At 40.2% G+C, this 27,008-nt stretch overlaps 1 protein-coding gene across 1 annotated transcript in view; it reads left to right on the top strand.

Annotated features, from left to right (window-relative positions):
* The window catches only part of CD82 (CD82 molecule), a 1,552,457-nt gene that overhangs the window by 1,418,746 nt on the left and 106,703 nt on the right, over window positions 1–27,008 (top strand). The window contains exon 8 of the mRNA XM_044082558.1: window positions 6,002–6,085. Within this exon, the coding sequence (XP_043938493.1) occupies window positions 6,002–6,085 (84 nt within the window). The remainder of the gene's footprint in view (window positions 1–6,001; window positions 6,086–27,008) is intronic.

The following is a 27,008-nucleotide window of genomic DNA, read 5'->3' as shown; positions in this document are numbered from 1 at the left end:
CTTCCCAATTCTGTATGAAATCTTTGTGGGTCATCAGTGAAGTGCTTGTTTAGTACTTTTCCTTTATATCTAGCTACAGTATCTATATATCTTCTAAATACCTGCATTGGCATTTGTTGTTTATTATTAGAAGTGGTGTATGATAAATACTGATCGGTTTTGATATTTGTGTTTGCTTTTACCAGGTCTGTTTTCTTAGGATTTCTGATTATCTGTACCCTTTTCTGTGTTCTTCTAATAGTGATACTTTGTCTTAGTTGCTTTTTAGTTTTTTTTTTTTCTGTTCACTGTTTCCATGTTTGCATTTTACTTCCTTTCGTTTGTTATTGTACATTTTTGTGGTAGCACTTTATCCATTATTAGTTCAGCTGCACATTAATATATCCTGTTTCTTTCTGTTATTTCACATACATTTCTCTTAACAGTTCTGTAAGACTGGAGGATGAATTTAGTTCCAGTAGTAGTATTCTCCTTCTTTCTGGTTTCATCTCTCTATTCAGACTCCTCTTTCCTGGGAGAAGTGGCTGACAAGATGAGCCAGTCACTGGAGGTTCTGACAAAAGAATATTTGAAGTGTTGGTTGAAATCTTAAATGCTGACCATGTAATTGATAGTGAACCTCACCATGGTGCTTGCTCATATAATAGATGGTGAACCTCGCCATGGTGCTTGCTCATGTAATAGATAGTGAAACCTGTGCATGGTACTTGCTCCTATAATAGATAGTGAACCTCGCTGTGGTGCTTGCTCATATAATAGATAGTGAACCTCACCATGAAGCTTGCTCATATAATAGAGAGTGAACCTCGCCATGGTGCTTGCTCATATAACAGATTGTGAACCTCGCCATGGTGCCTGCTCATAATAGATAGTGAACCTTGCCATGGTGCTTGCTTATATAATAGATAGTGAACCTCACCATGGTGCTTGCTCATGCTCATATAATAGATAGTGAACTCACGTGGTGCTTGCTTATATAATAGATAGTGAACCTCACCATGGTGCTTGCTCATATAATAGATAGTGAACCTCTCCATGGTGCTTGCTCATATAATTGATAGTGAACCTCGCCGTGGTGCTTGCTCATATAATTGATAGTGAACCTTACCGTGGTGCGTGCTCATATAATTGATAGTGAACCTTACCGTGGTGCTTGCTCATATAATTGATAGTGAACCTTACCGTGGTGCTTGCTCATATAATTGATAGTGAACCTTACCGTGGTGCTTGCTCATAATAATTAATAGTCAACCTCAGTGTGGCGCTTTCCCATAATACAGTGAATGATGAGAGAGAGAATGAGAGAGAATTCACAATACCAAATACCCATTGTCTAAACTGCAGAAGAATCCATGTTAGGTTTGGTTTTAGAATGGACAGCAGTAACAAAATCAAAGAGGATCAGTAAATAACAGGCATTGACTTCCAGAATGGTTACAAACCAAGAGTCAGTAGTAATAGTCAGCAACAGGGATACCATGGCTCACCAAGTAGAAGGCAGTAGCCATACGCAAGGCATCATTAAACTGTTCCACTCTGGAGGCAGTTTGGATTGTGTTGACCTTCTGCACCCCCATGTGGAATATAAGGACAGATACTTACTGATGAAGTTAATAAAATAGTAAAATAGGTTAATATTGATAGTTACAGTATTTAAATAATCCTCTAGCATTAGAGTTGTTTCATTGTTTTTGTCTTCCATATCCAAGTACACCTGAATTTTGTGGTATGCCAAAGATCTGTAAAGACTTGTTAAGGCTTCCTATGAAACCTGTTGTTTCTGCAAAAGGATGGATGGCTGAATGTAGATTGAAAGAAATTCTGCATGCTGCACCAAGTTTTGCAAAAGATGGTAATGACTTCTGGAAACAATTTAATCAGTGGTATATTGTAAATAGGGATAAGCCATACATTTTTGTTGCATTAGATGTGGCTTCAGTTATATCGAATGAGTACTGTTCTTTTACCTGTTCTACTTATTTAACTGTATGTGTGAACTGACAGGTATTGTTTTGTGTAATACTTTTTCAGTTTTTTCCCCATCAGAAGCAGGTTGTGGCATCTCAGTCCCAGCATATAAGTCAATCTAGTTACAACTGTATTTGAACAGCAGTATATTTTTACTGATACAAATGTTTATATGATAAATAATTTATTCCATAAAAGATTCCTTTTTTTTGTTTACTTTGTGAGTTACAATAGATGATTTAGATTTTTTTCTTTTAACTGAAACAGCAATCCCCTTAATATTTAAAAAAGTGCATTCTGAAAGTCATTCCTAGACATATTACGAAAAATGTACAGAAAGTGAATCAAGTCAATGGCTTTCAACATGCCCGTGAAACAGAATATCTGTCAGCCCAAGACTTGTATGCATCCACCTTTTTTTATTGAAAAACATTGCTATGGGGTAGATGTTATGCTTCTCGGTGCTTAACACAGATAAGTTAAATATACAGATTAAAGATTGGACTGTAAATCAAGTATAATAGGTTGGAATAGATACACTGTCAAACAGTAATAACCTGCAGTATTTGTAGAAAGATCTAATAGAAGTAAACATTTATATTTAGAAGGTGGTCACATTATAACAGATGCTGTTTTTGCATCCTGAATTAGTTAACATTGCAAACAATAGACATACAGCACAGTTTTGTACAATAGACAAACAAAAGTTATATGTGACAAAACACTGGCATATACTGGGTAATGTGGATGGTCCTAAACTTTGCCAGAGCAACTTTTATTTGGATATTAGAGATTCCGTAACATAAAACAAAAGTTATGTTATAGGGAGCAGAAAAAGTTGTTGAATAATATATATAGTAAGAAAGAAGGGACAAGTCTTGTATGAAATGCAGGATTTGTAAGTGTGTGTGTGTGTTTAAAAATAAATAATTTTTACATCTAGAAACACAGAAAAAGGTTTAAATTAAATGTCTTTGCAGACTGGGATTAAAATAATTTAGTACGTCTAGCATTATGCATATATGTATGTATGTCATGCTCTGCTTATGTGGATAAATTGAATAGGCAGCTAAGATTTTAAGTTTCTATTCTTAGGTTCATAGAAGGGTACTAGGCTGTTGGCCGTAGGGCCTATATAAGCCTAGCCAAAAATTTACCCTGGCTTTCGCCACCCAAGAAAATTATGTTCCTGTGCCCTTGTCGAGCAGAGCCACAGAAGTGATCCCCTGGGTGAATTTCCTATCTCCCATCCAATCATCAAGATTTTTCTTGGAGTGCTAATGAGGAGCTCTGTTTGACATAGGTAGTCCGTTCCAGAGTATGGGAAGTCTCTGGGGCAGGAATCTATCCCTCCAGCATGTTCTGTTTATTGTGGTGATAAGGTTTAGATCCCTCGAGCATGTAGCTCGGAGGGATTGGGATTTCTTTAAGTGGAGCATGTCCAACAGCTCTGGGTTTGACATAGCTTTGTATGTTAGACAGAGATCGCCTATGAGTAGGCGATATGCAATGGAGTAAAGCTGGAGTTTTTTGAGACGGTCTGCATAGGGCATCTGTTTGAGGCCAGTAATCCTCTTTGTGAGGTATTTCTGTGGCCTTTCTAGTTGTTGTAGATGTCTTGAGGTACATACCAAAAGGAGCGTTGTACTCTATAATGGGTCTAATGATTGATGAGTAGAGGGGAACAATGACCTCTTTTTTTCTGGATGAGAAACCTTTTATGAGGTGAGCCACATAGAAGGATTTCCTGACCACTGTGGCGATGTGATTATCAAAGGAGAGACTACTGTTCACCTGTGTCCCAAGGTCTCATCACATTTTCGGTGTTAAGTAGACTACCAGCTATGTGGTAGTTCATAGGTACAGAGTTTTTACCAAAGGGGATGACCATACACTTTTTTGGCATTGAGCTTCAGGCCATGGCTTTGACATCAGGCATCTGTTTCAATGAGGCCCTTTTGTAGTATATCCACATCGTTAGGAGTTTCGATTATGGCTCCTAGTTTGCAGTCATCTGCAAACTTTGTTAGCCAAAGACCTTCTGTGTAAGCCTGTACTTCAGAGAAGTAGATACCAAACAGGAGAGGACCCAGGACTGAACCCTGTGGTACTCCACTTGTCACTGGTCTGAAGTCGGATTTGAAATCTGCTACTTTCACAGTATGGATTCTGTCCGTTAGCCATTTGGCAACCCATCTTTTGACATAGGGATTTATACCTACTTTCGTGAGCTTATCTATAATTCCAGAGTGGGGGATGGTGTTGAAAGCCTTGGCAAGATCTAGATAAGCTGTGTGAACCACCTTACCCTCATCTATGGCTTTGCTGACTGCTTCAAAGAAGTCAATCAGGTTTAGGAGACATGATCTGCCTTTTACAAATCCGAACTGCATAGGGTCCAGAGTTTGGAGATTACCAATGTCTTTGTTTATGAGTTCCATGATGATACATTCCATGGCGTTGCAGACCAAGCTCATCAGGCTAATGAGGTGGTAGTTCCCGGGGTCCGTCGTGGCTCCCCCTTGTGGAGTGGGATAACTGTCACGGTGTGCCATTCAGTGGGCACAAAGCCTGAGGTGAGGCTATGACTGAACATGGTACTTGGGTAGGGTGCCAGTTCATTCTGTAGTTTGTGTAGAACACAGCCTGGGATATTGTCAGGTCCCATGGATGCTGTGTTCTTGGCTTTGGAGAGTGTTTTTTTTTTACCTGTGCAGCTGTGATTACAGGAACTTTGCATTCTTCCAGTATAGAGATGGGCCCTCTAGGGGGTGAGAGGGGGGTAAAGTTAGCACTGAACCTATCTGCCAGGATGTTGGCAATATCAGTTGGTTCTGTATATTTAGTGACATTGTGCTGTAACTCGGAACAGATCTGAGAGTTGCCATTGAGATTCTTGACATAGCTATAGAATGCTTTGTGGTTGTCTTTAGAGTCGGTGGCAATTTTGTTTTCGTAACTAGCTTTGGCGGGTTTTATGAGGGATTTCAGCTTCTTACTGAGGTTGACCAGGGTGTTCCTCCAGTCATGGGATTTTACTTTTTTTTGCAACCGTTTCTTTCTTCTATTGTAGAGTTTGTTTATGGCAGAGGACCAACAGATCAGCTTCCTTTATTTGGAGGATAGCATCTTGGTTCTATTAGGGATAGCATGATCCATGCACTCGTGTAGGACAGTAGATTCCTTTCTCTTTTAAAAAATGCATCAGTGAATGATGTTGTGGAGCAGCTATGTGAGCATCTCAGGATACATTTGCAAGACACCCCTTGCTGCCTGTGATCCTTAAATCTTGACCCTCATTTACAACCACAGTTAAGGGTAAGTTTGCACATGGTGCCACCCAGGAGGATAGGCTGGGAACACTGCCATGTTGCTGAATGAGGATGGACCTCCTCATGTTAGATACAGAAGCCTAATTACTTATCTTAACATTAGATCTGGATGAGCACGTCTGTCCTCATTAAAATACTTATTCTTATTCCTCCTGCCTCAAAGCGGAGTAGGTCTACAGGGACCTGTGGTGATAACATGTGTGTAATGTTTTACCCTACCATGGCCTGCTGGAGATGAGGATAGGAAGTTGAGCAAAGCATTATGGGATGAGGGGAAGAGCTAAAAGCCTAGGAAAGTTTCCACTGCTGAGTTACCTAAGACTTGTCAGCCTTAGTCCTACTCTTTAATGAGAATGAACTGCTTCTCCAGATCTAACAGTACGGTAAGTACAAAACTTTCATTTTTCCAGTATTTCATTATTGTCATTTAATTCATACACTTCATAAGTGCAGAAGCAGTGCTTTGGCTGATCCTCCCCACTTTTTGTCCTGAAATATATTCTTGGCATCAGACAGATAACCAGTGTTAGTATTTAAAATTGTCAGTGTGACTTCTGTGCTCATAAGGCTAAGACTTCTAATGAAATGCAGTATCTTTTTTTTTTTTGTTATATTGAGCTTACCTGTCACCAATGTTGCAGTTTAAAAATTGTTCCTGAAAGTTTACAATTGTTTCTGACTTGTGTTTTCTTTAAACACAGGCTTGTATGGTTGGAGTGCAGACATGGCTGCTGGACAACATTGGGATTATTCTTGGAGTTTGTATTGGAGTTGCTGCTGTTGAGGTATAAAATGTTAACATTGCTGTATTTAGTAGGCACTGATTGGACTATTTTGCCATGAATAGAACTGTAGACTACAAAAATGTCATAGCACTATATTTTTACTGATGCAAATGTTTATATGAGAAATATTTTATTCCATAAAAGATTTTTGATTTTTTTTTTTTTTTTGTTTTGCTAGGGTGAGTTACAATAGATGATTTAGATATTTTTAACTAAAACACTAATCGTCTTAACATTTAAAAAAGTGCATTCTGAAAGTCATTCCTGGACATATTACTAGAAAACCAATGTACAGAAGGTAAATCAGCACAATGGCTTTTAATAAGCCAGTGAAACAGCATAGCTATCACGAGTGCACGTCTACCTTTTGTATTGAAAAACATTGCTAAGGGGTAGGTATGCCTCTCTATATGTTTGACAGTTTAGTTTGTCAACTAAAAGAAGCCAAACAACAAACACTGTGTTTTTGCAGGGAGAAGCCCCTCTTGTAGCCTTCACACCCTTCATGCTAATTATATATACCAACTCAGAGACTGAATTACATTGGGGAAGAGGACAAACTCCCCAGTCTCCCTCTGTACCATGATCTCAGTCAGAACAGCTCGATAACTAAACTCTCGACGGTGTGTATTTCAACAGTCTGGTTCATTGATAAATGAAGGGAGCCGGGATTAATGCATAACCACATAAATTAACAGGTATATTGTTACCTATAGCTGTAAGCACTTGACTTAACAGAGGGGAACCTTTTTTATTAAAACTCTTTGTAGCTTGACCCTCTGCTTCCACCATGACAGGATTCCCCAGCAGAAACTTACATTTCTCAGTGTCATACTCACTGTAATTTAAACCATCTTCACAACCTGATCAGAACTTCCGCTGAGGAATATATTTTGAATTTCTCACTTTCAGTGGAAGTGATGGACATAAAATGCCTTCCCCCAATTACGTCTGCCATTAATAAGGTCAGCTTCAATGCATGTGTTCAAAAACATCAGCTCTTTCTTCCAGTTCAGTCTGAACTGTAGTCAGCTTGAGTGACCTAACCATGTCTGTTGTTTTGGCTAAGCACTTGTGAAATAGAAAATGCTAGGTGCTATTTTGGCAAGAATCCTTAAATCCTGATCAGTGATTGTATTCCAGTACCATCTTTATAAACTGATATGTCTAACACTGACTTTTCTTTTGAAGCTTTATGTGAAAACTGAAAAAATGAGTGGCATAATTAATGCAAGAAAGTGTTTCAAGTCTCACTTCCTGCACCATAAAAAGATAATCAGTAAAGTGGCAATAGGGAGTGATATGACTGTAGCACTTAAGTATGAATAATTTTTCCCAGTTTGCAGTAGCTGTGAACCCTTGTGGTACCTATAGAAACATCTGAAAGCTGCTCATAATAATCACCAAGTATATAAAAACAATTGTACAATGACCCCCCCCCCAATTAATATTCCAAAACATGCACACTGATTGGTCAGCATGCCCGTTGTAAATCAAACTTATACTAATGAAAAAGGTACGGTCACTCGGACTTTTTCCATTAGTATAAGTCTTTTTTTTTTTTTTTTTACTCCGTTGCCATAATCTTGCTGTGTTAAACGGGTTTAATATAGCGAGATAGCTTAAAAAAAAAAAAGCAACGGATATCTTCCTTTCTCCGTTGCTTTTTTAAAGCTGTCTCGCTATGTTAAATTCCTTTAACATAGCGAGACACCTTTAAAAAAGCAATGAAGATCTTGCTTTCTCCGCTGCTTCCACACACAGCGCTGATGTACTGCGTAAGCATACGCATGCGCAGTACATCAGAACTGCCGCAGAATACCAGACAGCTGTGAAAAAGCAGCATGGAGGCATTATACAATGCCATTGTTTAAGAAAAGTAAGTATTTTTTCTTAAATAATGTCATTGTATAATAGCAATAACCCACTTCTGGGTGTGGGTAATGCTGGATTTACCCACAGTTGACTTTGGCCACTCGGGCTTCGCCCTCGTGACCAAACCACACAAACCGTGGGTAAATCTAACATTACCAACACCCAGGCGTGGGTTATTGCTTAATTGTACAATGACCCCCCCCCCATTAATATTCCAAAACGTGCACGCTGATTGGTCAGCGTGCACGTTATAAATCAGACTTCTACTAATGGAAAAAGGTCCGGTCACCCGGACTTTTTCCATTAGTACAAGTCTTTTTTTTTTTTTTTTTAAGCAATGGAAAATGCAAGATCTCCATTGCTTTTTAGAAACTGTCTTGCTGTGTTAAAGGAGTTTGACATAGCGAGACAGCTTTAAAAAAAGTAACTGAGATCTTCCTTTCTCCGTTGCTTTTTTTAAAGCTGTCTCTCTATGTTAAATGGGTTTAACATAGCAAGACACTTTGTAAAAAGCAACGGAGATCTTACTTTCTCCGTTGCTTCCACCCACAGCTCTGATGTACTGTGTAAGCATGCGTATGCGCAGTACATCAGAACTGCTGCAGAATACCAGAGAGCTGCGGAAGGGCAGCATGGAGGCACTATACAATGCCATTATTTAAGAAAAGTAAGTATATCTTTTCTTAAATAATGTCATTGTATAATAGCAATAACCCATTTCTAGGTGTGGGTAATGCTGGATTTACCCATGGTTGTCTTTGGCCACTCGGGCTTCGCCCTCGTGACCAAACCACACCAACAGTGGGGTAAATCCAGCATTACCCACACCCAGGCGTGGGTTATTGCTTAATTATTCAATATAAATACATACTTCATTTGGACTCCACTGTATTATAGAGTGGATCAATCTGAAATCTCATGTTTTCCAAATTTTCTTGTGTTTAATTTTAGTTTCATTTATTAGTCAGGTTAGAATGCTGATAAGGATAGATTATGTTCAGTTTCAGTCCTGGAACATACAACAAAGATAAACTGTACTTAAACAATGTAACAATTACATTCTGAAACAAAAACAAAAGTTGTTTCTCATTGTTTTACACTGAGTAAGTCATACTGGTATTGGATTATGCAAGCTGTCTGCAAAATGTTAGTACTTGCAGCAATTTGAACTTACATACAATGTCTGTTTAAAAGTATATTCACAATAGTTTCAAATTTGTTTTAGGGGAACATATGATGAGGAGAGAGTTGACAAATAGCTTTATTAACAAGAGGTAGGTAGTTCTCTGGTAGTTTATCCTGTAGAAGGTTTTTGTGGTATTGAGAGGAGTTGTCAGGGGAAAAACTGATTTCAGCAGTAATGGCAATAACTGAAAGCACATGTGGCCATTGCAGAGAAATTATGATCTATAGTGTGAAGTTTGAAAAGGGGAGGCATTTTGATAGTGGGCAGTGGAGAACCATCTCAGATTGTCAGTAGCAGTTGTTTTTTTCAGTCTGCTGGCTAAGAAATGGAAAGTTTTCAAGTTCAAAAGTTTGTAGATTACCAATGCTATTGTTGTGTATCTTTGTTTTATTGGTGGCATTTAGTTTTTGGTAGGTCTGAGTAGCTGTGCTTTTTTGGAGGGTTGGGCTGAGTGAGGAAAATCTGCATATGTTATTGGCTAATATTTGCAATAAGGTTATTTTTTTTCTTTAATACTTTTGCTACAGTGGAGTGGCCAGTGGAGAGGCCATACTCAAGCTGGGCTACAGAACTCTTTTCCTCTGAGGAGAAGTATAAAACCTTTCTTGCCCAGAATAGTAGCTTATTAAGTTTTACTTTGGGTAGCTTTCACATAGTGTTGAAAGTTTAGGTATTGGTTAGTTGTGTAGATAAATTCCTGTAATTCCAGGTGTTTGAGTAATTCAGTGTTACTGTACCGTTTCCCTTCTGCCTACCCCTATTCTTTCTTCCCTGGGGTTAGGATGCATATCCCAGTTCTCTCCCCCTTGTCCCCTTAGATCAGGGCTGCCAGTTGTCTGTAGGGTCAGTGGAACAGGTCATTCTCCACCTGAGGGACATAAGACTCTGGTTCCTTGGACAAAATGGTGCCAGACAAAAGCATTTTATAGCCCTGAAGTTGAATGGCAAAGGGCATGCATCAGCTGGTGGATAGTGAAAGACTCTTGTATTCAGGCTGAACATGGGCTTGTGCATGGGAGGAAGTCAAAAGAGACAGCACTGCAACATTGATCGACCTGAATATCTACGATTATGGTAAGTTATCTACACAACTGTACTTTGTCACGTGCTATCGACATCTGTTGAAGTTTTAACACTGTTCAGGCTCTGCTGTCATTTACAGCTGCATTATTTCCCTTTCCTGGGATCATAAACCTACTGAGCCTTTGCTTAATTCTGAATGTTGTTTCCAAAATAATACACCATTTAAACATTTGGGAATTTCTGCTGACTAAAGCAGTGATCACAGAGTGTGGCATGCTGTAAGTTAATGAGCTAGGTACCTTTTAAGATGCAGCACACACAAGCATTTGATTGGTGTGTAAATAAATGAAGAAAAGTAGTTCACGGTGCAGCAGTATTTCTGCAAGGACCAAATATGCATTTCAGAATATATATTTTAATGAGCATATTGTTAGTGTATTCATAAATACATTTGGTATGTAAGTAGTTAGCAGGCATACAGCTCAGGGGAGTGTTGAAGAGCCTAGCCCAATTTCCAAATTGCCCCAAAGCATTGTCTGGCTGCATGACATACTCAAGGTCACACAGTAGATAAACGGAGGCTGAGTGATTCAAACCTTGGATTACAGGAAGCAGCTCATAGCCTTAATCCTCGGTACTTTACTACAGGACATTATCTTAATTCTTTGTAAAACAGCTGAAGAAAGAATACCCAATAAGTAAGAATAAACATGAGCAGATGTGATGGGACAAGTCCATCTTCCTCCTTTCTGCCTTTCACCAAACTCCTTCCTTTTATGCACAATCCTGTGCAGAGAAACTCTGCAGATCTCTCTCCTCCTTTGTACCACATCAGTGCAGCCGCATCTACCTGTGCTTCCAGGCTACCATCTGTTGTTTGGATTAATTTGAAGGTATTTTATTAAGCATAACATTTTTAAGAAGTGACATAGGTACATGTACATATAAATATAATATAAAACATACAAGTGATATAGGTACATAGAAAAGAAAAGAAACCATAACCATTTTGTTTATTTTCTTACAGAATATATTATATTTTCTTTAACAGTTTTCATTCACTGCAATATTGCATAGGTTCATAGGTAAGTACTAGGCTCTCTGCCCAAGGGCATTTATAAGCCTAATCAGAGTGTGCTGGCTTTCACCACCCCCTTAGATTAGTTCCCTGTGCCTCTGACCAGCAAAGCCATTAGTTCCCTGCGTTTCTATCCAGCAGAGCCACTGCAGTGATCCCTGGGGTGAATTTTCTGTTTCCCATCCACCCGTCAAGGTTTCTCTGAAGAGTGCTAGTGAAGGGTTCTGCCTGATGTATATTGGAATCTTGTTCCAAAGCATGGGGGAGTCTCTGGGTCAGGAATCTATACCTCCAGCATGTCCTATTTATCCGTTGTGGTAAGGTTTATATCCCTAGAGCATGTGGCTCTCAGGGATTTTTTTTTTTTTAGGTGGAGCATATCCATCAATTCTGGGTTGGACATGGCCTTGTATGTCAAGTAGAGATCACCTCTGAGTAAGTGGTATGCAACCGAGTACAGCTGGAGTTTCTTTAGTCGGGCTGCAGAGGTCATCTGTTTGAGGCCAGTAATACTTTTGTGGTCTTTCCAGCTGTTACAGGTGTCTTGTAAGGTACATCCCAAATGGGGCGTTGTATTCTATAATGGGTCTAATAAATGATGAGTAGAGAGGCACAATAACCTCCTTTGTTCTGGATGAGAACCCTTTTGAGATTAGGTGGGCCACGTAGAAGGATTTTCTAACCACCTTGGCAATATGATTATCAAAGGAGAGATTGCTGTCTACTTGGGTCCCCAGATCCCTTATTATTTTTTCTGTATTTAGGGGACTACCACCTATGTGGTAGTCCACGGGTACTTTGTTTTTTCCAAAGGGGATGACTATGCACTTTTTGGCATTCAGCTTGAGGCCATGATTTTGACACCAGATGTCCGTCTCAGTGAGACCCTTCTGGAGGGTGTCTATATCAGCCGGAGAATCAGTTATGGCCCCTAGTTTGCAGTCATCTGCGAACTTGGTCAGCCAAAGTCCTTCTGTGCTTGCCTGTACCTCTGAGAAGTATATACCAACAGGAGGGGTCCTAGGTCTGAGCCCTGGGGGACGCCACTTGTAACTGGTTTAGAGTCGGACCTACACTGTTAGGGTTCTGTCCGTGAGCCAATTTGCAACCCATCTTGTGACGTAGGGGTTAATGTTCAGGTTGGTGAGTTTGTCTATAATGCCAGAATGGGGAATGGTGTTGAAAGCATTTGCGAGGTCTAGGTAGGCTGTGTGGACCTCCTTACCCTCATCTAATGCCTTGGTAATGGTCTCAAAGAAGTCCACCAGGTTTAGGAGGCATGATCTGTTTGGAGGTTCCCAATGTCTCTGTTAATGAGTTCCATGATGATGTGTTTCATAGCCTTGCAGACCAGGCTAGTCAGGCTTATAGGGCGATAGTTCCCGGAGTCTGTTGTGGCACCACCTTTGTGGAGTGGGAGAACTGTTGCTGTGTGCCACTCTGTGGGTATGTAGCCTGTAGAGAAGCTGAGTTTGAACAGTGTGTTTAGGTGAGGGGTTAGTTAATTTTGGAGCTCTTGTTAGACACAGCCTCCGACACTGTCTGGTCCCATTGCGGCTGTATTTTTGGCTTTGGATAGGGCTGTTTTAACCTGTGTTGGTGATTGCCCGGGGCCTTACATTCTTCTGGTATGGTTATAGGCCCTTTAGGGGGTGAGAGGGGTGTGAAGTTTGCACTGAACCCGTCTGCCAAAATGTTGGCAATATCAGTTGGTTCAGTGCATTTTGTGTCATTCTGCACCAACTCAGATCAGATCTGAGAGTTTCCACTTAGGTTCTTGACATAGCTAAAGAATGCATTGTGGTTATCTTTGGAGTCTTTGGCAGTTTTTCTTTCGAAGCTAGCCTTGGATGATTTAATGAGGGATCGTAGTTTCTTGCTGATACTGATCAGGGATGTCTTTCTAGGGATTTTGCTCTTATCTGTACTAGTTTCCTCCTCCTATTGTAGGGCCTGTTTATGGCATGGGTCCACCAGACTGGTTTCCTTTTCTTGGAGGAGTGAGTCTTGGTTTTACTTGGGATATCACGATCCATGCATTCCTGCATATGATCATAGAGTGCCTTTGTATAGGTTTCAGCAGCTTGGACAGCATTGTCCATTGGCGTGGGGGCTGTGAACCTTTCCACCTCAGTCTTAAGCAATGTGAAGTTTGCTTTTGAAAAGTTTTTCATGGTGGTTTCCTCTATTGGGGTTGGGGGCGGAATGTGAATATCCAGAGTGATTAGTCTGTGGTCTGATCTAACCAGAGAGGGGTTGACGTCAGGTGTGTCGCCCATGTTGGTGATGACCAGGTCCAATATGTTCCTTCTGGTGGGGGTGTTGAACAGTTGATCCAGGGCGTTTGAGTTTATAAATACTAGGAAGCATAGGGCAAGGTGGGTTAGTACTTGAGTAGCTCTCCCAGTTAATGTTTGGATAGTTGAAATCACCCTGTATTAGGGTGTTTGGTAGGACCTTCATATTTCCCAGTGTCTCCAGAAATGTGGAATGGAGGTCCTGGGTCATGGTGGGTGATCTGTAGCAAGCTACAATTTGGATTGCAGTTTTGCCCATTGTTAGTTGCACTTGGATGATCTCTGATGCATCGTGCTGTGCCACTAACCTGGAGGTGTGAGTATCCTTGATACATATGGATACACCCCCGCCTTTTGTGTTTCGGTCTGGGTTCTGTGGCCGAAAGGTATGGTATGAGTTATAGCCTGGTAGTGCTGAGGTCCTCTCTGGAGCCTTAAACCAGGTTTCTGTTACTGCACAGATATTGATGTTCTCCATACTGAGGAGTGCCTCGAGTGCATGCATTTTGAGGTTTAGACTTCTGGTGTTTGAGTAGCATTACCCTCAGTTTTTGGTTACTTGTGCTATTTACAGTGGTGGGTTTGTCTTTTGAGCCTTGCCTAAAAAGAGGCTCTATGGGGGCGGCAAGAGCCTTTGCCAGTATTCGAAAGCCTAAGGGTGACAGGCGCAAGCCATCTCTTGTGAAGCAACATGGCTTGTCCAGCATGTCATCCCAGGCAGACAGATACTGGATCCCCTTTGAATGACACCAGAAACTTAGCCAATTGTTGAAGTTGATCATTTTTTCTTTGTACTGTGGCATCATTCTTGGTGAGGGTAGGATGCTACTCAGGGTCAGGGTTATACCTGCCTGGGCTACATGATCAGAGAGCTGTTCCATGTCTCTCTTCATGTAGTCCAGGGAGGTATGTCTCGGGTCATTCACACCAACATGGACAATGACAGTGTCGTATTTGTACTTGTACTGGAGTGACCTGAGTGCTTGTGTTATGTGGCGGATCCTGGCAACTGACAGGCAGCTAACTGTAACCTTCTCCTTGTCCAGCCTAGTTAGTGGGACATCAGTGTGCCTGACTGTAGAGTCGCCTGTTACTAGTGTGTTGGGTATTTTATTTTGCCTTAAGGGCTGTGATTGCGTGGCACACTGATTATGTGAAGTATGTGTTTCATAGTTGGTGATGGGTTGTGGAGGTTGCTTGGATGTCTGCTTTGGAGGTCTCTGTTGCTTTTGCAGATTTTTATTGAGAGACTCAGAGTATGTTTTTGTGTATTTATGTGTGTTATTTGCCTGTGTTGCTTTGTTAGGTCTGTGTGAGACTGGTGGTGTGTTGTATTACCTTTCTCCTCTTGGCAGTCGGTTACATTCTGGGGCTGAGAGAGCTTTGCATCCAGTCTGGCTGTATAATTGCATCTCTCGCATATATTAGTGTTTGGTGGTAGGAGGAGAGGGTTGTCTGTGTACATGAGGCAGTTGTAACATTGCCTCAAAGTGCCCAGATTCACTAATTGGACTGGAGAGTACATTGGAAACTGTCCTTTGGACATGCCTGAATAGGTAGAGTGAGCTGTTTTTCTGATTGACTAGTGTGGACGAATAGAGAGCCTTGTCCTTCCGGACAGTATAAGGGGGGCTAGTGCTAGGTGTATTTAGTGCTTGTTATGAGTTTTAAGCAAGTGCTGGGCTGTAAAATGAATGGTTTGAGTGCTAAAGTTGAAGATTTGTGTAGTTCCAAGGGAAAAACTGAAGAGTAGACTTTGTGGAGTCGGGAATAGTTTAACCCTAGGTAACTGGCACGCAAAACCGCACAAATTCTGAAGAGTAGACTTTGTGGAGTTGGGAATAGTTTAACCCTAGCTAACTGGTGCTGCCCGGCATGCAAAACCACGCAAATGCAGTTTTTATATCTGAAAGATTAAAGAGATAGAAATTAGCCCAAAATGGCCAATAAAACTACAGTTTCTGGGCAGAAACCACTCCTCCAAGGGCAGGTAGACCGTTCAGAGCTCCCTACTCTCACTGGTGAACAAAGAAACTTCCTTTTTGCCCAAGTAAGGTATGGCCAAACACAAGCTTAAACACAGTCCAGGTATCAGCAGGTGTCTGAAACTGGACTTTTCTAGCTTAGTAAGGCGGGAAAATAGCAAGATTTTTTTTGTTTTTTTTTTTCAAGAAAACAGTAGAAGCAAATGCAAAAACACTTTTATAGTGCAGTAATGGTTGTCGCACTTGAGTGACATAAATTGCTCAATTCCTGCCTTCCCTTATATTTCACTTCTCCTCATGAACATTACCCTGCAAGTATTCCCACAGATTCCATGTATTTCTATATAATGTCTTCCTCCATTTTTCTAAGGATTCCATGTCCAGTTCAGTGGTGAAACAGGTGGCACACTCACGTTTGCTGAAAAAGGCTGTGGGTTCTATTCCCATACCACATAGATCGAATGCTGACACTGCACTGCAGCATTGGGGGGGGGTGCTGCATGTGACGTCCTTCGGGTGAGATATAAAACCCAAAGGCCCGTCTGCTTGAGTGGGTGGTAGATCAGGTAAAAGATCCCATGGACCCTATCGAAAAGAGTAGGGGGAAGTTCCACCAAATTTCCCCTTGAGGTATAAATACCACCTTGAGTCTCCCCTGAAAAGAGGCTTCTAGTCTAGTGGGACTAACCCAGTCAACAAAGGATAAATTAAAATTAAATTAAAATTCTTTCATCAATTTTTGATTTCTATTTTTTAGTAACTTTTTTTGTAGCCAGATGCTGTAAGTTTGTAAGTAACATGTCTGTACAGTTCAGATCATATATCCTAGCTCAAAGAATCATTTCTTTATATTTGTTTACCTGGGTAGTTCACAGATCTCAATGGAACGTTTGCAGGCACAGCCCAGGGGAATAGGATCACATAAGAAATGAACAAAACATATTTACAGATAGAAGGATATGCCAAAAACATGCATGTACATATTTACAGATTAAAGAATATGGTACAATCTTTAGTTCAAAAAGCAATTAGTGTCATAACATGGATGTAAAAATGGAATTATGCTTAGAGCTTTATGGATAAGATGTAGCCATAATGACTAAGATGGCCCCATGCTACAGAATAACAGCATGTTATATAGAGAGGTATAAAGAAAGAAGAGGCAAGTGAGACTAGTTGCAAGAAAGGATACCATTGGGAGAAGATAGAGAAAAGGTGCGAGAGGCATGCACATGGAAGAGGAGTAGAAAGGAGAAGTGTGAGAAATGTAAAGCGAAAAGGGAAGTAGGATAAATAAGAAGCAGTAAGTTAATTGGATGATAAGGAAGCATGAAATCGAGCTAAATTTCTGGGTGTGAGAAAGCTGCAGGGTTCATGTAACGTGACCTGAGTGAGTGCAGCTCTACTTTGCTTGGGTGAAGAGGTGTTCATTGAGCTGTAGTCTGAAGGTAGAATACTTTTGGACATCTCGGATTGAGAGAGGAACAAAGTCCCATAGTTTAGGTGTTAGGATGGAGAATGCATGGTCAGTGCAATAGAGTTTACTGTTTGGCATTATTAAGTGGGTTGAGATTGAGAGATATCCCTGAGATTATATTTAGTGGAGATTTTCATGAAAACTTTAAAGCACTTTGAATGAGAGGAGGCAGTGTTTCAGGAGAAAGGGCTTTGTGAATTAATGACCCTAGTAGGAGGTAGAGTGTCAGATGTATTGGGAGTCATTTAGCTTTAGTGATAGTTAGGCAGTTGTGTTCTTTAATGAGGGAGTTAGTAATGAATCAGCAGATTTTGTTGGAGATTGTAAGGTGGTGGCATTTTTCTTTGAAGCTGCAACCTTACTTCCTTAGTTAAAGCCATTTGCTCCCCCAGTGTTTCTGACGATGTACTGTATAGGGAAGTTTTAAAAATTGATAACTCGCTACATTCCCAAGAAGAATGTACCCAATTAGCTTTGTCTGCCTTCCATCACACCTCCAGCTTTCTTATGTAAATTGCTGACTCATCCTTCCATTTCTGCATCTTTGTTCCTGTTCTCTCTTTGATTTCTTTTTCCTTGCTGTACAGCAGTTTCACGTGGTGAAGTTCTGCTTTTATTTATGTAGTGTTGCATTTCATCTAGTTTAGGAAGTTCCTTACTAAAATGTACTCTCTCTAGTATGATCATGTTTAGAGAAGTTATTGTTGGCATTATTCTCCATTTTGATATTATCAAGCTGTCTTCTGTGTGATAATGTAACGTTTTCGTACATCTCATCCTTCCTCCAAATATTGATGTTTATATGCACTGCACCAGCAGGGTTAACGGCTAATGTTGATTTTTACTTTTTTATATGTTATAACCTTTTCTTTCACAGACTTTTCTGTTCTGGTTCTGAACACAGCAGAACCGGATCCTACAGGCCCTTTCACTAGGCCAGGTCTATGCATCAGTGTTAACTGTGGCATGGGCTTCCTTGGGTTTGTTCAGTTGATGACAGCAATGCCTACTAAGACCTTGTTTAGGAGTCTGAAGCAGAGTCTTCCTTTCTAGAACTGTTCAGAGGTCTGATATAAAGTATTCAATACTGATCCTGTTGCTTGCTGCCAACATTGAAGGATTTGATGATGATCATCGAGCCTTTACCTCTTCTTGGAGCCAGATATTCCTTCGTCTTGAACCCAGGGGTACTGTCTTCTGTTCTTTGTGGTCCCAACACTTCAGCAGAGCTGATTTGGCAAGAAGCTGTTTTGACACTGGGTCGGTCATTGACTCTCCTTTGGTGTTAGTCATAGCCAGCACTGAATCCCTTTTGTATCAGTCTTTCTTTTCTCTAGATGTGGATCACATCAGCAACAAGATTTTTGTACACTATTCGGGTCTGTATTATATAATCGAACTCTTAAAACTTCGAATCACATCTGTTTGACAACATATGATCGAAGTTCGAAAGTTTGAATATATAATAAAAAAACAAAACAAAACTTACCTTAACGGTGCAGGCAGAGGGGCAATCCCTCCTGCACCCACACCCCCATACTTAAATATACCAACTCCGAGATCGCACTTCAGTGCAGAAAAGGGAAATTCTCCCATTCTGCACTGAATGGCGCTGTTATGCTTAACCTTCGAACACTTGAACTGTTGATCAGTGAGATTAGTGGCATGTTTTTTCCCCTTAGGAAGGGCACATTCTTTTAACTCCAAAAATAACTTCTGCCCCATTTTCAAGACCAACTGTTTTACTGTTCACTCCTACAGCCTTCTCGATCATCTGTCTCATAGCTGACATTGTCTCCGATACTATGTGACGATTTCATAACCATACACAGCTTAATTTTAATCTGCAGGCAAGAAGGCTTATTGCATTACCTCTTTTGCAGCTGTCACAGTGTGATTGTCAAACATGAGCTGTGGTATATAACCTTGAAACCAGCAGGCCTGTATTTTATTCTAAGGTATAGGTGATCAGTAGTGCATGGCACTGGAATCTATACCTTATCATACCCTTCCAGGCTCATATTATACTCTGTCTCTGGTATAATGAGAAATTATTGTATAACTTTTCAAATATATATAATCTGAGATGCAGCTGGCTGATATTTTCACCTACATGTTGTATATTTTGGGTTAATTCAGTTATAAGTTTTGTTTTGTACATAGCCTTAGAGTTAGTAAGTTCATCTCTTGCCATACATCTCAGACAGTTTTGGTTAATTGAGTTATGATGTATTCAAGATGGTCTAGAATGCAGAAGACTTGTAATCTTCCTTGTTCATAGGTAAGTACTAGGCTAGTTGCCCTTGTGGGGCATTTTAAGCCTAGCCAATTTCCCTCAAAGGTGAGAATCAAACCTAGTACCTTGTATCTGTAAGGTAAACACTTAATCATTATATGGCAATGCCTCAGGGTCACAGTGCCTTATAAGATTGAAGCTAAACAAGTGTCAGTTGAAGCAATGAAATGCCATGGATAATAAAGTTGAATACCACTTCACATAAATAAAAACCTGGTAATGGTTTAAAATGAGTAATGCTTCACAGTAGGTGTAAGTACACCAGGTAATAAAGCTGAACAGTATCTAAAATAAAATGGATGCCACAACAAAATGATGAAAGTATCACTTCATCCCTTCAAAATAAACTGGGACTTCATCAGAGATGAAAATAACCCAGCATCCCTTACTTAAATACCTTTAAAACCAGCCATTCATTATACATTTAATTACTTAAAGTGCTAGGACAGTAAAACTCGGTCATTACAATTCGTGAAAATAACTTGTATAAAAGTTGACTAAACCAATGGAGAAAACAAATCCATATGATGTTAAATAAAAAATCAAAGTAAAAAATGTTCCATACATTAACATTTTATAGATTTCAACTTTAAAACAGGAATGATAGAAACCATGTCAGACCAGTATGCTACCCAGGACTGCAGTCATAGTGGATTCCATTGTATGACATACTAATGCCCCACTCGCTAGGATGAGCAGGGAGAAAACAAGTAATTTGACTGTTGGAGTGAGGATCTGCCAAGTTACACATGCATTCAAGTCATTGCAATACAGATACCAGTATTATTCAGTTATAGTCCATGTAGGAGTAAATGACCTGAAACCCACGTGCCTAGACTATATGAAGAGAGGTATTATGGAGCTCTTGGACTGTGTGTCACAGACTTGTATGTGCCTAGCATTTTAAGCAGCATTCTACCTAAACCAAGGGTGATGCTACAATGTGAACAGAATTGATAGTCTTTAACAGTTGGCTTAGTTTTTGATGTCATTCTAGGGGAATACAGTATTTATGATTGTATGAGGACATGGTTAGTAAACCATGTTGATTTGCCAAGGATGGTCTGCATTTGTCCCCTCTTTCGAATATTGAGTAAAACATTGTACTCCCCGATAGACCTTTACAGACAATGTCAAATTGTCAAACCTTCCAACAAAGCTAAATGTACCCAAGGAAAGCTAAAGGTATTGCTGCTTAATGCCAGGAATCTAAACAAACAGCTTCACTCCCTCCAAGTTTTCCTCACCTTGGAAAATGTAGACGTCATTGCATTTACCAAGTCATGGTTTAATGCCAAAGAGTGTATCCTGGCAGTGCAAGGCTTTGGTGCCTTCCATGCGTTTAGACCAGCAACTGCACAAACAGAGACTAAAGGTGGAGGTGCCTCAATATATATATATATATATATATATATATATCAATAACCAGCATACCTCTGTGTTGATTAAACAGGATGATGCACTGGAGTTATTTCACATCCAAATTACCATAGACGAAGTTCCATACTATGTCATAGCAAGCTATAGGTCACCTTCTGTGTCCCAAGAAACCCATAGATCATAAGAAGACCTACTGGTGAAACTCAGCATTCGACCAGATATCGTACTCATAGGGGACTGTAATTACCTGTCTGTGAAATGGGGATCCTACACTACTGCAAATTTGCAACACAGACACCTTGGACCAGTTAGTGCATATGCCTTTTGGGGTACAAACATGTTGGACATGGTACTTGAGAGAACACTGCACCCAAGCTCCATCCCCAGTGTCATATTTTCTCTGGTAAGGTCAGACTACAAATCAGTCTCTTCAAAATAAGAATCAGTTCTGTAACCCCAGCAAACCTTGTAACAGAAACTACTCCAAGGCAAAATTACCTTTTATTAAGTGGTAATCTGTTAACATTTCATGTCCCTCCAAACCCAGATAACACAGCAGCCTATGTGAAATTATTCGCAAGAAGCTCTGTTAAACCATATTAATGATTGCATAGAGGCTGTTGTGTCTACCAGAAGTAAGCCCAAGACTAACTTAAAAAAAACACCCTGCTGAAATGCAAAAATTAAACATGTTGTACAACAAAAGGAAAAAAAAAAGTCATAGCTAAAATTAGGAAGTTTAACAAAACTCTCTCATCAAACTGAATAGACAGCTAAGAGGACTAATTAAGTCCAACAAAGCTAATTTTGTGGTCAAGATAGCCTTCCAGGTCAAGGATAACCATATAGCCGCCTTCACCTATATCCAAAACCTCAAAGGCAGCACAGAACAGTCTGCTGAAATGTTGGTAAATGGAGCTACTTTCGCAGAACTGATGTAGCAAACCTTATGGCTGACAAATTCAGCTCTGTCTTTACTTCTGTCTCAACCACAGCCCCCCCCCCAAAGAAAATAACATCTAACATAATGCCTCCAACTGTCAAAAGGGGAGCAGGTCTTAGATGCTTTAGATAAGGCCAAAAATACAACATCAGTGGGCCACAATAATATTCCAGGATGCCTCCTAAATAGCCAAAAATATGACCATCAGGGCCACTTTCATCACTTTAACCATAACCTGTGCACAGACCCCATACCACATGACAGGAAGACTGCAGTGGTCATCACAATGCAAAAGGGCAGTCCGTCGATGGATCTGGGAACTAAAGACCCATTAGTCTGACTAGTCTCATGTGCAAAGCCATGGTAAGAATATGGAAATGAGCAACAATGACATAGGAAATCTTCAGACACTCGACCCAATCCAGTTTGGTTTTGTTTTTTGGTCAGTCATAAGTCATGCCATGCCTACCTGTCCTGGACTGAGAATGTCAAGGCAGTGGATGAGGGGCAGAAATGGCTGCAGCATACTGCTTCCCTTTAGCTAGCTAAAGCATTGTCACACCCTCTCTTGAATTGACAAAAAAACAGAATTAGTTCCCATGTAACCCCCCCATGTAACAGGCTGGACAGCCAGCTGGCTCACAGATAGGATCCATTAAATTAGAAGTGCAGAGACCACTTCTACGAAGAGGCTGGTCACCAGTGGTCCCCAGGGGCCCCTCCTGCTGGGTGCTGTCTTTGGGCATCTATTTTCAGAAGTCAAGATCAGTGTCAAAAGAGAAGTTTAAAACCAGTTTTTTTTGGTTTACCAGAACCTATCACCTTCCCCAAGATACTAACACTGAAGATCTACTGGTGCCAAAGTCATGGTGCCAAAGTCATGGCTTAAAAAAATGTGGGAAGTAAGATTTAATGGCTCAAAATATAAAATAGTATAATAAGTACAGATAACCCATAAACTACCTCACTGAACAAACGAGTCTTAAAGGAGTCAACGAGTTTATGACTTGAAGATGATGTGTCTAAGCTTGTAAGAAAATCATTCTGTATCAAGTAAAGACATGGCATCTAGGTCCAGGGTAGTCATTTTGCCACTGTACTCAGCCATTGTCAGACAGATCATTGAGTTTGACTCCCCCCTCGGTATGTACCTAACAAGGCATATGCAACAACTGGAACATCCACAGAGGTTTCTCACAAAAAGAATACAGATCATAAGCACAATGTCCAGTGCAGGTCACCTCAGAGCTCTATGGCTATGCTCTTGCTTCCTACAGACTACCGAGAGGTGATTTTCCATCACCGTATTCGAGCAATACCTGGACCAGTGGCTGGTAAATTGGAAATGCATACCTGGTTTGACATCTGTACCTCTGATGGACATAGGCAGCTGTTAAATCATGCGCTGAATAACATGCACCTCTTAAAATAATCTCGAAGACACTAACTCATGAGCTGCATTTGGGTTACATTGCTAGGCTTATAAAGGCCCCAGTGATTGTTGGCTTAGTGTATACCTATGAACAAATAATCCTCATGACAGGTTACATTCTTTGATTTTCAGTTCTGATATGTGGAATTCTGGGCCTGTTACAAGACTATTTTTTTTCTCTTTATTCCTTGCAGGGTGGGGTTCTTCTTTAACAGTCCCTTTTCTCTTATGTTTCCCTTTGGACAGGTGTCTTGGCTTCTGCTTTATTGGGACCCTGTTGTCTTCTCTTTATCCCATTTAGTCTTCTTCTGAATGGTAGTTTGATCTACCCTGGCAAAAGTGTGCTGATTCAAGGCTATCTTTTTTCCCCTTGCTTTGTCCTTCAGCTATATTGTCTCCAGGCCTCACTTTCCCTCCTTTTCTAGGTCCTCTAGTCTTTTTTTTGTTTCTGTGCTTGCCTTCCTCATTGTATTCAGTTACTTTTAGTGGTAATGGTGTTTTTCTGCCCTTGTTTTTCCCATTGGGCTATTGTGGTTTCCACAAAGTTGAGTCTCTTTGACTCCTTAGAGTATCTTCCTCTCTCTCTTGACTGGTGCTCTTCTGGTGGGGTTCCTCTTCACAGCTGTTTATCCATCCAGTTAACCTGACCAGTGGGCACAAGGAGTTTGCTTAATGGACTGCACCCCTGTATGTGTAGGACTAGCTTCCAATTCTGTAGCCTAGCCAGCTTCTCCCCTCCTCAGCTGGATTAAGGTTCTGTTGCTCTTAGTTCATGGGTTAGGATGGTCTTCTTTCCAGTGCCCTGGATTGATTTCATTCCTTGATATCATCATCATCATTATTGGTGTGATGATAGGAGGTACTGCCAGCCATGCCAGGAGAAGTAGGGCAGTGGATGTATGACTTCTGCCAGCACAGCTAGCTGCAATTTTGTAAATGTATGTCATTTGTATATCAAACTGATTTGTACAGATGCTTGTGCTAAAAATGTATTTGTGAGGTTTACTTAACGTTAAACTGCATCAACGGTGCACCCTTCTGGAATGAAAAGAAATGTACATGTATTATTGTAAATGAATTAAATGTATAGATTTTAGTAGAGGATACTGGGACAGCAGAGGTTAACCAGCTCGCTTACTTTAAGAAAAATAAGGGAAATGTAAATGAGCTGTTAAACAATTAAAGCTGCACCCAACAGTACTGAATAGGACTGGAGATGGAGGGTCTGGAAGAAACCTTTTTTCATTAGCTCAGTAAAGAGAGGGGAAGCCCCAGGCACTACTATAAACATTTAGATGTGCATTGTAGCCGTGTATGCTAAATTCCTTTCTCATCTTCAAAGGGGGATACTGTGAGAACCTAGAGTCAGGTGACCAGATGAGTCATCTTGGATATTATATTTTTACAGGGAGTAATCCGAGTATTGAGTATTCTGGTTTGGGGAACTTCACTAGGAAGACTGCTCACTTATTTCATCATGCCTTTCTGTATCAAGTAAGTTATTAGGGAATAGTAATTATCCTAGATTCATTCAGGAATATAGCAAAGCTTAGCTTAGAAATTGTTTTTATTTGTTTGTAGAAGTCTGTCCATCACTGTTGTTTTCAATATTTCCTGTGATTTGAACTCTGTGGTTTGCTGTAAATTTATATTTAGTATTTTATTTTTCTTTTATTATTTAATATATTTAAACTTTTCATTGTGGCTGGTCCTTTTTAGAAAATATTTAAGCTTTGAAAGCATTTGCACATATTTATTTGGTGATAACTTTGGCCACTCCTAAAGCCTTGCTGTTTGGTCAACATTGCCATTGTTATACATGTAAATTTGTGTGTTATATAAGGATGTTTTGTGCTTACAGTCCACATCTGATGAGGTTTTAATGATGAAAACGTATTTACGCATTGTGTAGTGTAAATGTGTTTGAAGTGACGTGCTTGGCTGAATAAAATCCTTTTATTGTTTTCTGGGTACTGGTTTTGTCTCCCTTGGCACCCATTTATATTAGTATTAACTTCACTTAACATAACTCAAAAAGAAAACCGCTCAGGCAAACGCTGCTTTACATGCTTTAATATTATTAAACATTAAAAACTTAACATAATTGGATACCCTTTAGACTTATAGTAACTGACTGGTGGCAGTGACTCTACCTTATAGTCTGGGCAAAGTTGGTAATCTGTGCCAGCCTTTCCCAGGTGTGTGTGAAAAATTAAATCTCTAAGAGAGTGTGTGTCAGCTTCTTGGGGCAGGGACACAAAGCACTGGTTTCACAGTGCCAGTGGGAGCCTTATTGGGGACCTGGGGAGAGGCAGGTAGAGACACCCTGACCCTGGGCTGAGTGTGTGCCTTGTGTGCTCTTAAGGGAAATTGTGCTTGATGCAGAGAGGTCTGCATCTGGAAATACTAAGTGTATCCATTTGTATTCATAGTGCACGTCCCTCTCCAGTGTCAGTGGTGAAGATTCAGGCTCCTTGATTACTGGCCCAGTGTGGGAACATCACAATTATTATCATCACCCTTTAGTTAATTTTCTTCTGATGTTTAAAGAATATGCTTGTTTGTCTGTCTTATGTCCTAATTGTCTGCCTCTGGTCAGAGGTGAACATGATATCTTCTTGGTCTCCTTCCCTAGTTCTTATTCCAGTGTTGGTTGTTGTCTTTTGAGTCTCTTTCCTTTCAGATACTGGGGATGTGGCTGTATTACCTTAGGAGATAGCCTGACTTCTTATTGTCTCTGGCTTGTTTTCTTTAGCACCTGCCTTTATCCTGAAGTTGGCTGTCTTCCTTTCATCAGTATTATCTCAGTTTCATAGTTGGAGAGCATTTGTGGTCTTCCATCTGTCTTCTTATTACCATTTAGCAGATCCCAGTCTGAAATCTGATTCATATTTTGATTTCTGAGGTCATTGTTAGGAGAGCTACTTGCAGCCTCCTGGTATCCTTATGCACAGACCAGAGCAGAGCCGGATCATGGTCAAATGGGGCCCTAGGCAGGATAATGGATTGTGTTCCCTCGGCAGTAGCCATTCCAGTGTCTCATTACTTGTCTATTTCTCCCCAGTTACCATAAACACTTTTCAAACCTGTCAGTTTGCCTACAGTTTTCTTCTTTACATGCTGATTATAGCTGTTTGGATTTAATTTATAACTGTTGTTTCAAATTTTATAGCACAAACACTGGTAGTTGCTAAACAAAGCAATACAGTCTCATAGTGAAACAGATTTGGCATGAGCAGTAAATTTCTCTGCCTTTAAAATGGCATTGAATCTCACATTCAAAGAAAATGCATCTGGCCAGTGGTTGATTGTTTACCTTTGGGTTGTTTTCAAACCATAGTCCCCTTGCACACATTTTTAGGACCATGCATACATGAATATTTTCTTTGATTCACCTGATTGTATTAAATTATATTCCATAGCACAACTTGTATCTTTTTAAATTTGTAATTTTGAACATTTCTTTCAGTAAACAATGAAACAAACTGTATGAATCAATGACAAAAACTACCCATTTTAGAACCTTTTAACCATAAAAGGCCACCAAAACTGCTGCTGTTATCCCCCAATATCTGTCAATATGTACAGTCTCTACAGATGTAAAAGTCATCTGAATAATTCTGCATTAACTAGAATTGGAATTAACGAAGAGGTTGCTGCTGGCAAACAACTTTACTTTTCAGCATTTCAAGAGCATGCTGTCTTTGAAGAATAAATTTCCTATGTTACATTAAAAAATGGTAAGCTGGTAATATTGCAGTTAGGGAATGGCTGGCAAAATGATGATAGGTTCATAGTTACTAGGCATCTCATCCAAAGGACAACACACTCAGGAGTGTAAAATCCCCCCTTAAAGTGCAACACAGTATCAGCAATCCATCTACATGGTGTGGGGGTAGAACCTACAACCTTCTACACCACATGCAGTTATACTGCCTGTTGTGCTACTAC

Source organism: Protopterus annectens, chromosome 9.part0, assembly GCF_019279795.1.
Source record: "Protopterus annectens isolate FY-2018-M chromosome 9.part0, PAN1.0, whole genome shotgun sequence".
Classification (NCBI taxonomy): domain Eukaryota; kingdom Metazoa; phylum Chordata; order Ceratodontiformes; family Protopteridae; genus Protopterus; species Protopterus annectens.
This window is presented reverse-complemented; position numbering and strand designations above follow the sequence as displayed.